This window comes from Sminthopsis crassicaudata, chromosome 2, assembly GCF_048593235.1.
Source record: "Sminthopsis crassicaudata isolate SCR6 chromosome 2, ASM4859323v1, whole genome shotgun sequence".
Lineage (NCBI taxonomy): Eukaryota > Metazoa > Chordata > Mammalia > Dasyuromorphia > Dasyuridae > Sminthopsis > Sminthopsis crassicaudata.
Window position 1 is genome coordinate 526,204,316 of NC_133618.1, and position 15,906 is coordinate 526,220,221.

At 33.1% G+C, this 15,906-nt stretch overlaps 1 protein-coding gene across 3 annotated transcripts in view; it reads left to right on the forward strand.

Moving 5' to 3' along the window:
* Nucleotides 1–15,906, forward strand: part of UNC13C (unc-13 homolog C) — a 744,253-nt gene that overhangs the window by 289,923 nt on the left and 438,424 nt on the right. For all 3 annotated transcript variants that reach the window (XM_074294550.1, XM_074294552.1, XM_074294551.1), the window contains one exon: nucleotides 10,053–10,272. In XM_074294550.1, the coding sequence (XP_074150651.1) occupies nucleotides 10,053–10,272 (220 nt within the window). The remainder of the gene's footprint in view (nucleotides 1–10,052; nucleotides 10,273–15,906) is intronic.

A 15,906-nucleotide genomic window follows, 5' to 3' on the forward strand; every position in this document is an offset into this window, starting at 1 on the left:
ACCCTCCACACTTGAACTTAGGTATAGATCTCTGGAAGACTTGTTCTGTTTATGTATATATATATGTGTGTGTGTGTGTGTGTGTGTGTGTGTGTGTGTGTGTGTGTGTGTGTCTGTGTCTGTATATGCACAGTTATCTCATTTCAAGATATTGCAGGTAAGCAAAGGAAATTAAATGAGAATTTGGGAGTAGTTTTGTAGAAGTTCAGACAATATACAGAGGCCAGAAGATGACACAGAAAAAGTTTAGAAATTCAGAAATGCATAAATATATATATTATATAAAATCAACATTCTTTGTCTTTTAATACAATAAAAATTCAGACTTCTTCTCTAAGCCAAACATTTTATGCCAATTTTCCAGATTATGGGAATACCTTGCTCCTAACCCTGGTGATGTGGAAAGGATAACTGTGTGTATATATTCCCAGGCATTGGGAATAAACAATTGAATTTATTTATTTTTTTGCTGAGACAATTGGGGTTAAGTGACTTCCTCAGGGTCACATAGCTAGAAAGGATTAAGTGTCTAAGGCCAGATTTGAACTCCAGTCCTCCTGATTTCAGGGCTGGTGCTCTATCCACTGCCCTACTTATCTGCCTCCACAACTGAATTTATATCATTTAAAATCAATGTAATTTGCTCCAATGGAGTAGACTCCAAAATATAATAGAGAACAATTTTTAAGCTCTGAATATGGATATATTCTTTGAAAGTTTTAATTTGAAGGGGGAAAATCCCATCACAGTGAAGTATTTGGGGGCATGTCAGACCTTTAGGAAATCCATTTCCAAATCGTGTGTTTGTGACCATGACTGAAAGTAGATATCAGTGCCTGATATATAATAGATAATTAATAAATTATTGTTAATTAGTTGATTGAACAATGAAGATCACCAGACACTTCTAGTCCTATGTGGCTGTATTTGTAAGATTTTGAATTAGAGGATCATCTATCTTACTTTTCATTCTGATTTCCAAATCTTGTACCCTCACATTATTTTTGAGCAATATTGGCTTATAGACACTCTAGAATGGTGCTTGGAATGTATTAGTTTTTAATCTAACATGGACAGGGATATAACTTTTGTGGTAGCTGCTTCAGAAATTATAGCTAAAAGTATTTTAGACATTGCCCTTAAATCAACACAGTGATGTGTTGACTTAATGGTTTCTTTCAGGAAACCAACCCTGAAATATTACCTATTTTGCCACTTTGAAATTCACTCTTTTTTTAACCTATTTTGATCTTTATAGCTTAATTCAAAGGTCACATTGAACATAGTCTTTACTCTAAAGTCTTGTACAGCCTTTAGCCAAGAGCATCATGGTTCTGACCTGAATTATTTCTGTCATGAAATCATTTAAGAGTATTTCTTTCCCTCTCCCTGCCTGATTGTCTCTCATTTTCCTACCAACCCTGCAGTAATAAAACCAGGCTCTGGGGAAAAAACAACAACAACAACTAAACTATTAAACCAAAGTTCTAGAATGGACTAGCTGGTTTAACTCAAAGTCTTAGAAACTCATTACTGGGAACCTAGGAAAAGAAATAGTCAAGTAAATCTGAATAGTAAAAAATAATGATAATGATAATAAATTTATAATGTTCTCTTCTCACTATAATCTTATTTTATTGTTCTTTTCTTGGTGAAGAAACCTGCTAAGAGAATTTGAATAGATAGGGTGATATATAAAGTGCATAAATTCCTGAATTTGGAATTAGGATGATCTAGGCTTAAATTCCAATTTGGACACATGAAAACTTTGTGATCCTGGCATATGTTATTTAACAATTCTGAACTGCATATTCTTCATCCATAAAATGCTGCTACTATTACTACTGCTGCTGCTGTTGCCACTGTTGTTTTTGTGGTTCAAGCATTTTAGTCCTTTCCAACTCTGTGACAACATTTGCGGTTCTCTTGTCAAAGAACTGGGTTATTTTGCCATTTCCTTCTCCAGCTCATTTTAAAGATGAGGAAACTGAGGCAAAGTGTCTTTCCCAGGATTGAATTTGAACTCATGCTGATGAGTTTTTCTGATTTCAAGCTCAGTGCTCTATCCATTGTACCACCTCACTGTCCAACTCCATTACAACATAAAATTGAACTACTATTAGTTAATAATAAGAAAAATAGCTAACATTTACATAATGTTTACTATGTGTCAAGGTAAGCACATACAAATATCTCATTTGATCCTAATAACAATCCTAAAAGAAAGATTCTATTATTATCTCCGTTTTATTGATGAAGAAATGAGCAAATGGGTAAAGTGACTTATCTAGGATCTGAGGCTAGACTTAAATATTTCAGCTCTTTCTGACTCCAGATTCATCACTGTAGGGCCTACTTCATAGTTTTATGAGGACCAAATAATAGAAGACCGAATAACTTTAAAAGACTTGGCAAATGTTAAAGCACTTTTAAAATGACAGCTAATTTAATTCTTAGACTTATTTTAATGCTATATTTATGGTCAATCTTTTTTTTTTCCTTTTTCTGCAATTTCAGTACTAGTTAATACTTTTGTTAATTATTGATTCTGGAATGAATCATTTGGAGGAGATTTTCTCATTGTTAAAATCAATAATATATATTTGTTTCTAGAGTAGAAGCAAAAATAAGGTTATTACTTACCTTGATAAAATTTATTGTTTAAGAGAATATCTGTAGACATACATAGGACTGATTTTAGTTATATTTTAGGAGGAAGAGCACATCTCATGTAAAGGGGCTGGTTGTACAATAAATTTGATTTGATTGTTAAGATTAAAAAAATAGATAAATTATGTCAGTTTTTTTTCTAAATAACAGCAAACTCTATATGTGATACATGAACACAGATACAATCTATTTATAACTCAGGAGAATTTTAGAAAGTTGATAGAACAATGTAGACGTTTAGGGATTTTCTTAGAGTCACACAGGTAACAATCACCTGTCAGAGACTAGATTTGGTCTTTCTCCAGTGCTCAGTGCTATATAAACAATACCTTTTTTAATAAAGTGTGTGTTACATTAAAATAATAATTGAAACATATAACTGGATGAAAAGATGTAAACTTGCTTATGAAGGCTGAGAACAATTGGTACACAATTATAGTGCTTCCTATTCCATATGAAGACAACATAGAAAAAGACTCCTAGGTCATTAGTAGATTCCTTGTGGCAAAGTTTTAAACATTCATAGTTGAGAATCATATCAGAAGGACAAGGATTGCTGAATTATGATTTGCATCACTTGAGATAATGTTCACTTTCCCAATAAAAAGGCTGGTGCATTGGTGAGTTGGTATAAAAATGTTTAATACATTCTGCCATTCCTCACAACTTGTGCCTATAAACCCTCATGGACCATTTCTATACTTAGATACCAAATAGCCTGTCACTACTCTTAGCTTTTTGAGCTTCTATTTCAATAATTACCATATGAATCTAAATTAGTTGTTTACATTTTAAAATGAATATAATCAACAAATATCAGTATAAACATCATTGCCTTTTTAGTCATCATCTTAGAAGGTAATAATTTATTTTAGTAACACTGTCATTGCTCAAAACTTTTTTTGAGATTCTCTTTAGAGTTTCACAGCATGTTCATTTAAATAGTCTAAATAATGGCAAAATAACCAAGCCATTGGGAGACCATTCTAGTAAATTAGATGGTGTTTAATTTGCTTAAAACTGTTCATGTTCAAAGTGCTTATTGATACTTGAATACTTTGTGTGGATCACATATTAATGGGTCTCTAAGAGACCCCTTGCTAAAAAGGTAGCATAGTATAGTAGAGAGAGTTAAGGGTTTAGTTAGGAAGAGCAGAGTTCAAATTTGTTCTCACACCTTTGACTAATTGTGAATTAACCTTCTATGCCTCAAGTTCTTCATCTCTACAACGAGGATAATAATACTTATAGCATTAATCTCAGAGAGATCTTTTGAAGCACAAAAGAAGCAAAGTTTAAAGCACTTTGCTCGATTGATAATATTACATAAATGCCACTTTTTATTATCCCAACTGATTCACATTTCTCATCCCATTTTATAATTTTTTTCATGGTTTTGTTTGTTTTGTTTTGTTTTCCCATAAGTTCTCTGGCAGAGGGAAGAGAAAAAAATATTTAAGCCTTGACACTTGACAGATATTTTATCATTTGATCCTAATAATTATACTTGGAGATAGGTGCTTTTATTACAGTCATTTTACAATGGAGCAAACTGAGTTAGGCTTTTCTAAGTGACTTTTCTAGTGCTATACAGTTAGTAAATGTCTGAGGATGAATTTGAACTTCAGTCTTCCTGAATCCAGACTAAGTGCTGTATCCACTGCATCATCTATCTACCTATATAAATGAACTACAAAACATACTATAGAATGTATTATGGACTTTTTTAAAATTGAAAACCAATAAGCCATTTGAAATATCCATCTGTCCTTTTTATTATTATATCACTGGTTATCTTTTTCTGGGAAGATAAGTAATAAAGGATATTTTATATGACACTTGTCATTTGTAAATCACCAGTAGGATTATGCTGCCTCCAATTTACACACATTTGTCTTTATAACAGCATTGAGTTTCCTCTAATTTAAATCCTATGATTCATAGACATATAGCACCATTGGAATTTTTTTAATGGACTTTTGACCATAGGAAGCAGGTCAGGATTTTGGAACTGTAGCTCATTTCCCAAGGGAAATACAACCTGGTATCCTCCTCCTGGTTAAGCCTGTGTAAATTTTATTTTCTTTTTGGAGCATCTATCCAGTACTCAGAGTGTATTAAAAGTTCAGTGACATTTCAATTTATTAAATCAACTTAACTTTAGAGACACCCTTTATAGGTCCAACCATAGTCTTGCTCATTTTCATTCTACACCTCTTTGATAATCTGGTAGAGATTGTTAATATAAATTCATTTGAATGACAATGGTCTCATTGACCTTGTCATGTGTCAGTGTTAATAAAAACATTGTGAAACTTCCCAAATGTAATCCAACTTGGTTTCTACTCCTATTCAATTCTGTACTTAGTTTATCATGTGTTTGAAATGCAGTGTTTATTAAATATATGCACATATGTCTGTGATGTATATTGTCTACATATATACACATACTTACATATATCTATATAGACGTGATAAATATTATTACGAAGATGTTATTTTCTTATGGTAAGTTAAGTTTGGTAATAATTCCAAATTTAGCAGCTTATTCACTAACATTCCATTTTTCTAGAAGAGATAAATGTCCATATACCTCCATAAGATTTCCATGCAGATATATATCGTTATTATATGTAACATATATGCGTATACACAGAGAGACAGGTTTATACATATAATTATGTATATGCACACACATGTATATATGCACATATATATCTGCACTGTACTCATATGCATGTATACATCATACATCAGTACACATGACAAATCTGGCAATCACCTGACAGGTATTTATCATAGCCTGGCCAATAGGGATTCTTCTCCCACTTTTTCTTTTCTCCTGTGGAACTAGTTAGATTGAGTTGTTTTCAGTTATTTTCAATGTATTACCTAGTAGATTTTCTATGTTCCTTTTAAAAATAACTTGACTTTCTTAGATAGAATGTGCTTAAGCAAAAGAAAACATAAATCAACAATAATACCCTAGTCTTTTTTTATAATTATCTTTTATTCCTTTTCCCCAGCATCTGTGATGATATAACAATTGCTGTTGTTATTAAATGAACAGTCTATACAAAATCAGTTGCTTTCATGTAAAACTAAATATCTATTACTTTAAAAAAATTAATCTCCAAAGCATGCAAAAGAATATGGAATACTTAATCTTATAAAGAAGATGCAAGATCCTTTGGCTAACCAAAAACATCTCTTTATTTAGTGTTTTTCTTTAGATATTTTAACTAATGAGATTCTGTGTATATCTTTTCCTTCCCTGGGTTTTGCAACTGGTTCTGCTCTGTAGTCCCTGGGCTGCTATAGTAACATACATTAAGATAACTATGGTGGGTTTTTTGTTTGTTTGTTTGCTTTACAAATTTTCCCAATGATTTTCTTTCAGACAGTTTGGGCCAGAGCTTGACTCCATTTTTATCTTTTAGAGCACAATAACTAAATTACAAAAATGTATCACCATAATAGAAATTTTGTTAGAGACTGTCTGAATGAAGCCCTATGACATAATGTCTAAATAAAAAGATTGATGACAATTTTTATAGCTGACATTTTCTTTGACAAGATCATCACAATCAACTGAGAAGTTGGGCATGATATATGCATTAAATATTGTGTCTACATTATATATAGAATTTTATAGGAGTCTGAGAAATCAATCTACAACACCTATTAAAAATAACTTATTGTCCTAGGCACTGTGTTAAATGCTAGTTATACAAAGGCAAATGTAAAGTATTCTCTTCCTTCAAAATGCTTACATTCTAGAGGGAGGAAATGTGCCTAATGATGTAAATGTAAAATAATTTTATTAGAAAAGCTCTGGTTGCTAGAAGGATCAAATAAGATCTCACTTTGGAGGTACTATTGAAGCTGAATTTGAAGAAAGCTAAAGTATTCTAAGGGGAAAAGACAAGGAAGGCAACACATTCCAGATAAAGAGGGTAGCATAAATAAAGGTAAAGATACAGAAGATGGAATGTTGCATGCAAAGAATGTTGTATGCTAGAGAGAGAGAGATGAGAGAGAGAGAGAGAGAGAGAGAGAGAGAGAGAGAGAGAGAGAGAGAGAGAGAGGAAAAAAAAGTAAGTAGAGCAGTTGTCCAGACCATAAAGTTCATGAACAGGAGTTGTTGGAAGAAGCTTGGAAGGGAAGGCAAAATCAGATGGTGAATGACTTTAGATGCTTAACAGGAAAGTTTATATTTGGTCTTGCAGGCAATAAGGAGTCACTACCATTTCTTACACAAAGCATGGAAGGCAGTGCTTTAAGAGTACCACGTTAGCAACAGTGTGAATAACAGGTTGAAGGGAGGAGAGATTTTTAGACAAGGGGGCCAAATGATAGGCTACACCAGTTTAAAGTTGACTTCTCAGTTGTTTTTCAGTTTTGTCCGATTCTTTGCAACCCCATTTGGGGTTTCTGTGGAAAGGATAGTGGAGGGATTTTGTTTCCTTCTCTAGCTCATTTTACAAATGAGGAAACTGAGGCAAACAGGGTTAAGTGATTTGCCCCCAGTTAGTAAAGTTCTGGGGCTATATATTTGAACTCAGGTCTTCCTGACAAAATCCATTGTTCTATTCACTGTGCAAACTATGTGCCTCTCCCCCCACCCCAAAATAAGGAAACTGAAGTCTGCCAAGAGCCACATAACTAAGTATCTGAAGCCTGATTTGAACTCAGGAAGGTAATTCTTCCTGATTCAACACATGGCACTTTATCTGCTGCTCCACCTATTTGTCCAAAGGTGATTTGGGGTCTGAACTAGGATGGTGACTCATGTAAACAGGGTCAAGGGAATTTATGTAAAAACATTGTTCATTTAGCAACTGATTAGATATAAGAACATGAGGAAAAGTCAAGTAACTCTGAGCCTCTAAGTGGAAGAATAATGTTGCCCTCAAATAGAAAAATTGGGGGAAAGTGATGAGGTTATGGGGAAAGATGACAATGTCTGTTTTTGACATATTGATTTTGAGATGCTTGTGGGACAACCAATTAGAAATAACCATAGGCAGTAAGTGGTGCTGAGCTAGAGATTCAGAGAAAGATCAGGAAAACAAACATGAATTCTCAGGAAATTTACAATTTGGTAGGAAAAATAGAATCTGTACACTTATGTCCTATTTTAATTTTTAATCATTTCATTTTTGAAAATTTATAGTAAGACATAGAAAAGATTTTGAGTAGGATGAGAAGATTTTTAGGAATATGTAAGACTCCTGAAAGAGAAGCCAATGCCAAATTTTAAAGGCCTTTAAATGCTTAAAATATAGAATCGGTATTTTATCTTAGAGACAATAAGGAATCCTAGCATTTTTACACAGGAGGCATGACATGGTTAGACCATACTTAAGGAATCTCACTTTAGAAATTGTGTGAAAAAATGGATTGGAGGGTATAATTCCCCAAACATCTACCATCTATTAGAGGGAATGACCATATCAATGAGATTATTACTCTTTTGAAATGTTATATTTAAGGGTGTAATTTAATTCTTTAAGCACTTATTAAATATCTGCTATTGTTATAGGGATATAAAGATAAAGACCTAATCCCCATTCTCAAGGCATTTACATTTTATTGGAGTAGTATATGGAAGACTAGGGTAAGAAAATTACATCTCTCTGTAGCTGAAGTTTGTATGATAAAAAGATTACCTTACTGCATCAAAAATGAACATAATCTGAGTTGGTGCAATGAACATAAAAACATTCATAGCTACTATTATCTTAGAGAAATTAGGTTGATATAATCATTTAAACTTGGTTATTTTAGAAATTTCATACCTAAGTATGTACTGCCAAAGGGATAAAAATAGGGGGTGTAGGAGGGGAAGGTGCTACATACAACAATTAATTCATAGCACCTTTTAATTATAAAAAAAATGAATTGAAAAATGTTGATGTCCATTAATGTGGAAGTGGCCTGATTATAATATGCAAATAGCCTATTATTTCAATTCAATGTGAAACAATAAATAGGGAGGACATGATGATGCTTGAAAAGATTTACTTGAATGAATACAGAGTAAAGTGAGCAGAACCAGGAATAGATGGGTAACAAAAAAAAAATTATAAAAGAAAATAAATAATAACAAAAAAAAAATCCCAAAACAGAGTACTGTGTCACTCTGGTGATCAAGCTTGTTTCTGAAGAAGACATAGGAGCATCTTTGTAGAGGTGGAGGACTATGTGTGTAATACATTGTTTATATCAGTCAACTTTATTGATGTTGCTGATTAATTTTATTGTACTAATAATTTTTTCCCTTCTCCATTTTTCTTTGTAACAAGAGATGACTCACTGGGTGGGAGAGATCTGCAAGTAATGGAAAAGTATAGAAAAAAAGTTTTAAAAAATAAATATCTTTCTTAGGCCATTGGAATATTACTTTCCCTATTAGCTTTCCGCATCAGCAAAGCAACTGTTTTATATATATGCATGTATGTATATATATATATATATATATATATATATATATACATATATATATATATATGTATATATATATATATATATATATATATATATATTCATTCCCTAATTAGGTGTTAGATTATGTAAAATTACCTTCAAATGTGATTTACAACAGGTTTGAGTTTGATTCCAGCATGTCATCTGCATAATAGGATTTGAGAAACACCAAGACATCCCCTTCAAAAATACTTTTCCCCCTCATTATAATTTTTCTGATAATAAAATTCTACCATCACACATCAGTTCCTTTAAATTATTAAAGAATATTCTCAGTAGAATGCTGATAGTGATTGTTGGAATGATAGAATAAGCCTTAGCAGTTATTTATTTTTGTGACTGAGTATATCAGAGTTTTTCTAAAAGACTTGTTGAGAGCACATCCTAAAAATCCATTGATGAATTTTGATAGGTGAGAAGACAGATAAATTCATATTCATGAATATAGTTCTGAGTAGGTTTTATAATAGGACTTTTTAGACAGCCAGGGAATATTATGAAGGTCCTTGGAATACCTAGAGAGAGTGAAGTATTGATATGGAAAATGGAAGGTTTGGCCTCAAAGACAAATTTATCCCATTTCATAGTTTGGGCCATGTATAGAAATAATTATACAAATGCATTTTCAAATGATAGCCAAGTTCAGTCCCTGGCAATATACTAGAATAAGGGAGTATGCATTCATCTTCTTTCCATCACTATATGTGAGACTCATGTATAACTATGAGCTCTTTCAGAGCAACAGTTCTGAAATAATACGGGAAATTGGTTTGTTGCAATGCTTTATTTGAGGACTCTGGGTAACATCATTTTGCAAAATTCCCCCAAAAGACTAATCTTTTTTGTTTTGTTTGTTTGTTTGTTTTTGTGGTTGTTTTCCTCCCACTCAACAGAAAATGCATGTCTTCAGAAAGACTCTCCAAGCATTGATCTATCCGATGTCATCCACCACCCCTCACAATTTTGAGGTTTGGACAGCTACCACCCCAACCTACTGCTATGAATGTGAAGGTCTTCTGTGGGGGATAGCAAGACAAGGCATGAAGTGTATGGAGTGTGGTGTCAAATGTCATGAAAAGTGTCAGGATCTTCTAAATGCTGACTGTTTGCAGAGTGAGTATTTAGTCAAGTCTTCTATGTGTTCAAACAATATGTTGCCTGTATGTTTTTTAGGTAAAATCCTGACAATTCTTATGACTTATTTAGATTGGCCAGTTAAATAGTGACTGAGTGGAAATTTGACACTGTTCATTAGGTGATCAATTGGTTTTATGTTGTAATTCCCACAGAAGAGTCAAGTAATAATTAGGTTGAGATTACAGTAATCTATCCCAAACAGGTGACCTCACATAGCCCTCTCTTATTTAAATCTAAATCACTTGCATGTCATAGCATCACCTTCTTAATGTTGTGGTCCCCTTTAAGGGGAAATAGTAATTATGATTTGAATACCCTTGTATGTCTTCAGTAGGCACAATCTACTTTAATTTTTAAAATTTTATTAAAGCTTTTTATTTACAAAACATATGCATTTTTCAAAATTGACCATAGCAAAAACTTTCTGTTCCAAATTTTCCCCTCCTTCCCCATCCCCTCCCCTAGATAGCAATACACGTCAAATATGTTAAAACATGTTAAATCCAAAATTTGTATACATATTTAAATAGAAACTGAGAAAGAAAACAAAATGCAAGCAAATAACAACAGAAAGAGTGAAAATGCTATGTTGTCAACTATATTCAGTTCCCTCAGTCCTCACTCTTCATCACTGAACAATTGGAACTGGTTTGAATCATCTCAATGTTGAAGAGAGCCACATTTCTCAGATTTGATCATTGGATAGTCTTGTTGTTGTCATGTATAATGATCTCCTTTTTCTGCTCATGTAAGTCTTTCCAAGCCTCTCTAAAATCATCCTGTTGCTCATTTCTTACAGAACAATAATATTCCATAATATTCATCTACTATAATTTATTCAGCCATTCTCTAATTGATGGGGATCCATTCAGTTTCCAGTTTCTTGCCACTACAAAAAGGGCTGCCATAAACATTTTTGCACATGTGGGTCTTTTTCCCTCCTTTAAAATCTCTCTGAGATATAAGCCCAATAGAAACATTGCTGGGTCAAAACGTATGCACAGTTTGATACATTTTTGAGCATGGTTCCAAATTTCTCTCCAGAATGGCTGGATCCATTCACAATTCCACCAATAAAATGTATCAGTGTCCCAGTTTCTCACATCCCCTCCAACATTCGTCATTCTCTTTTTCTGTCATTTTAGCCAATCTGAGAGGTATGTAGTGGTATCTCAGAGTTATCTTTATTTGTATTTCTCTGATTAATATTGATATGGAGTGCCTTTTTATATGACTAGAAATTTCTTTATCTGAAAATTGTTCATATCCTTTGACCATTTAGCAATTGGAGAATGGCTTGAATTATTATAAATTTCAGTCAATTCTCTATATATTTTAAAAATGAGGCCTTTATCAGAACCTTTGAATGTAAAAATGTTTTCCTAGTTTATTGCTTCCCTTCTCATCTTGTCTGCATTAGTTTTGTTTGCACAAAAAACTTTTTAACTTAATATAATCAAAATTATTTATGTTTTGATCAATAATGATCTCTAGTTCTTCTTTGGTCACAAATTCCTTCCTCCTCCATAGATCTGAGAGGTAAAGTATTCTATGTTTTTCTAATTTGTTTATAATATCACTTTTTATGTCTAGATCATGAACCCATTTTGACCTTATCTTGGTATATGGTGTTAGGTGTGGATAGGTGCCCAGTTTCTGCTATACTAGTTTCCAATTTTCCCAACAGTTTTTGTCAAATAATATATCCCAAAAGCTGGGGTAAACTTTATTATCTGGGCCTAAGCCTGGACTTGTACTGCTTCCTCTTCTTTAAGACGCCTCTATAGCAGGAGCCTTTCTCTCTCTTCTTGTGACCCAGCCTTCAAGGGGCTCTGCCTCTGGTTCTTTATTCTCTTGTATGCCAGAATCATTCCATCACCAACTGATTTTGTAAGAAGCTAATTCGAGGGATCATTTTCCACCTCTACTGAGCACCTAAACCATAGTGATCATTCTGTCTTATGATCTGGATTTCATAGCAGAAAAGGGCAGCCATAACATGAAAAGGAGTTATAAAGGATTTGGGTTTCAGTTCATTGAAGTAGGCATCTTAAAACAGAATAACCCCAAAAGCAACTGTTCAGCCATGTGCTGTCACTGAAACTGGCACTGAGGGAGGTATTTGAATATTTTACACTTTTGTTTTATACTTTTCTCCTCCAAATTATATTATCCTCCTTTAAATCCTCTTGACCCAATAGTCCTGTGAGATCATAGATAGGTAGGGGGCATCTATAATCCATTATCAGTGGCCAAGTTATTCCCATGGAATTGGAGCTGCATAAATTGTTGCCTGAGTTTCCCAGGTTGAGGACAAAGGATCATTTTCCACAGAATCTCACCTGGCAACTAAGCTACATCCTGCCAGAGCCAGTTCTTCTGGTGCTTGAGTACCTGCTGTGGCCTTTTCTAACAGATTATTTAGAGCATTCATGCAGCACTCTTTCCCTTAGTTAACCTTTGTCCAGCTGCGGAATCACCACAGTACTGCATTATGAAAGGTGTTTGGGTTGTTGTTGTAGTTGTTATTGTTTTAATTTTCTGATGAGGTGCTCAATTGCCTGTAGGCAATGCAAAAGGATTTTTTAAATTTAAAACACTAGCAAAACTATTTCAAGGACTCTATGTTTAAACACTCAATAATCATCTTTCTTTGACCCATCTGCTCAGTACCTGTTCCATTTCTATTTATATGGAATGTCCAATACAGGGATTGGGTGAATTAAGCATATTCCTTTGTGGAAAATATAGGAAAATGTCAAAGGAAAGATGAAATGAGAGATATAGTCAGAGTCTGTCATAATCTCAGCCATATACATTCCACAACCTTATTATTTGATCAAAATTCTCTCTGCATGACCACTCAGAAGATATGTTAATGGTAATGAATACATATGAATATATTTTCAGCTAAAGGAATAGTGCTATTTTTTTGAAAAATCTGCCATTTGGAGTGCCAACTTAAAGAGGAAACAAAGCCTCTTTATAATCAATGTTATTCAACCAATTTATTTGAAGGAACAAAGATACAATTAAAAGCTGATCTATTTTATAAAAATGATTAATTATATATAGTAATACTAAGAAATATTCCAATTAGAATGATAGAGTGAGGTGAAGTCAGTGAAAGAGGAAGAAATATATTTGCAGCAAATAATAAAAGACTAGAGAAAGATTGTGAAGATTGCACATAAAAAATTAGCTCACTCCCCTTTTGTTCCTTCATATAGAATAGATAACACACTGTAAAAACCTCTGCATATTATCCCAATAATGTTAGTAAATGGGCAATACTTTATATTGGTTTAATAAATTGTTAGATTCTTTAAAAGAAAAGAGGAATCAACTTAGAATATTTGAGGATGATGATAGTTTCTGTTTAAATTATATATATGAAACTCAAGAATAAAAGAGAAAGCATGCTAGAAGAAGACTGTGCTGAAAGTCTCAGTTCTAGCTTTGCCACTATTCTATTGTAGCTCATTCCTTAGTAAGCCACTGCCCTCATCAGCTTGAGTTTCCTCATCCATTAAGTAGATATAATAAATCCTCTATACCACTTATAAGAAATAACAAGAATGAAAAAGAATAAAATAATAAAGATCTTTATGACATTTATGTATGTTTATATGTGTGTAAAGATCTTAAAGATCTTATATGTGTGAGAGGACACAGAGAGATCAAAATATGTGTGAGGGAAATGAATGATTTTATTTGCATGTATACATGGGCATAAGTATATGCATATTATATATATATATATATATGCATGTATGTATGTATGTAGTGAGCTTCTAGGTAATACAAAAAAAGTACTGGAGGAGGCAGTTAGATGGTGCAGTGGATAGAGCACCAGCCTTGACTTCAGGAGGACCTGAGTTCAAATCTGGTCTCAGACATTTAACACTTCCTAGCTGTATGATCCTGGGCAAGTCACTTAACCCCAGCCTCAGAAAAAAAAAAAAAAAAAAAAAGGATTGGGTCTGAAGTCAAGACCTGATTTCAAATCTTGCCTCCAATGATAGCTTTGGTTCACAGGAAAACTTCCTTAACCCTGTTTGTCCCAGTTTCCACTTCTGTAAAATGATTAGGATAAGGAAATTGCAAATCACACATACACATATATAAGTATGTGTGTATATTTTTCCTTAATTTTCCATATGTACTCTCTAAGTAGTTTCATCTCAATGAAAAATTTGAAAAAAGCATTTAATGGGAAAAACTCAATTGAAGAAATTTTCTTATGAAACTCAGTTCAGCCATTTCTTCCCAAGAATGCTTATAGCTGAAGCTGAAAGAGTAACAGATCAGCCACAATAGCTATAGAAATTTAATCTCTCTAGTGACAATGGAACCCCCATATATAGATCCTATCACCTAATGTTCTATCTGAGAATGTGGAGTTAATGATCAAGTATAGTCTGTAAAAGTAGTTAGATCTAATTGAATCCATATTAAAGAAATATATTCTGGAGATAAGCAATTTTAAAGGAACTTAGGAGTCAATTTTCAACTTCTTTCAAAAAAGGAAACAAATAAACATCACAGATGATATTATCAAAAGCCTTACCTCTCATACAATGAAAAATATACCAGAAATTGTGAATTAATATGACTGCTTCTCATTTACATAAAAATCTTTATTAGAAAGTTCTGTTCGTGTAAATAGGTTTTCTTAGGTAAAATAGTTAAGGGAAAAGGCAGGCTTCCATAAATCATTTCTACAGCAGAATGCAAACTTCAAAAAACATCTCCATAATTTCAATGAGTTAATAAACATTAATCAAACATTTGATATGTATTGGGCTAAGTACTGAGAATAAAAAGAAAGGCAAAAGATGGTCTTTTCCTTCAAGGAGTTTAAAATCTAACTTGGAGAAAACATGCAAACAAATTTACACAAATAAGTTATAAACAATCTAAATTAGAAATAATCACCAGAGGAGGGGCATGAGGGATTAAGGAAGTCTTCCTGGAGGAAAGTTCTAGCTAAGACTTGAAGGAAACTTGAAGGTGATTCAGTATCAGAAGAGAGAAGAAAAAGCATTTAAGAAATATTATAAAAGTAAACTCAAAAGTCCTTGGTTACAGAATGACTATGGGTAGGAGAGTGAGGAGTAAAGAGTGATACATAGGTATCTAGTTTGGGTGGCTGGTAAAATGGTGTATTGTAAACCATAATAGGAAAGTTAGGAAGAAAACATGGTTTGGAGGAAAAGTTAATGAGTTCAGTTGAGTTTAAGATGTGTTGAGTTTAAGCTGTTTCTGAGACATACAGTTTAAGTTATCTAATAGTGGAATATATCTAATAATGGAATATTGGATTGAATATTGATAATAGTGAAAAACAAAAGAGTTTAAGACTAGATAACTACTTTGGGAATTTTCAGGCTAGAGATAATATTGAATCCATGAGATCAATGAGGTCCCCAAATGAAACAGTATAGAGAAAGAAGAAGAAGCCCCATAACAAAAGTCTTATGGGTCTCTCATGGTTTAATGGGTGTGACCTGGATGAAAACCTCCCAAAGGATAATAAATAGAAGTCAGGTAGGAAAAGAAGCAGGATACAATAAAACTGGAGTGAAGAGAGTATCCAAAAAAAAAAAA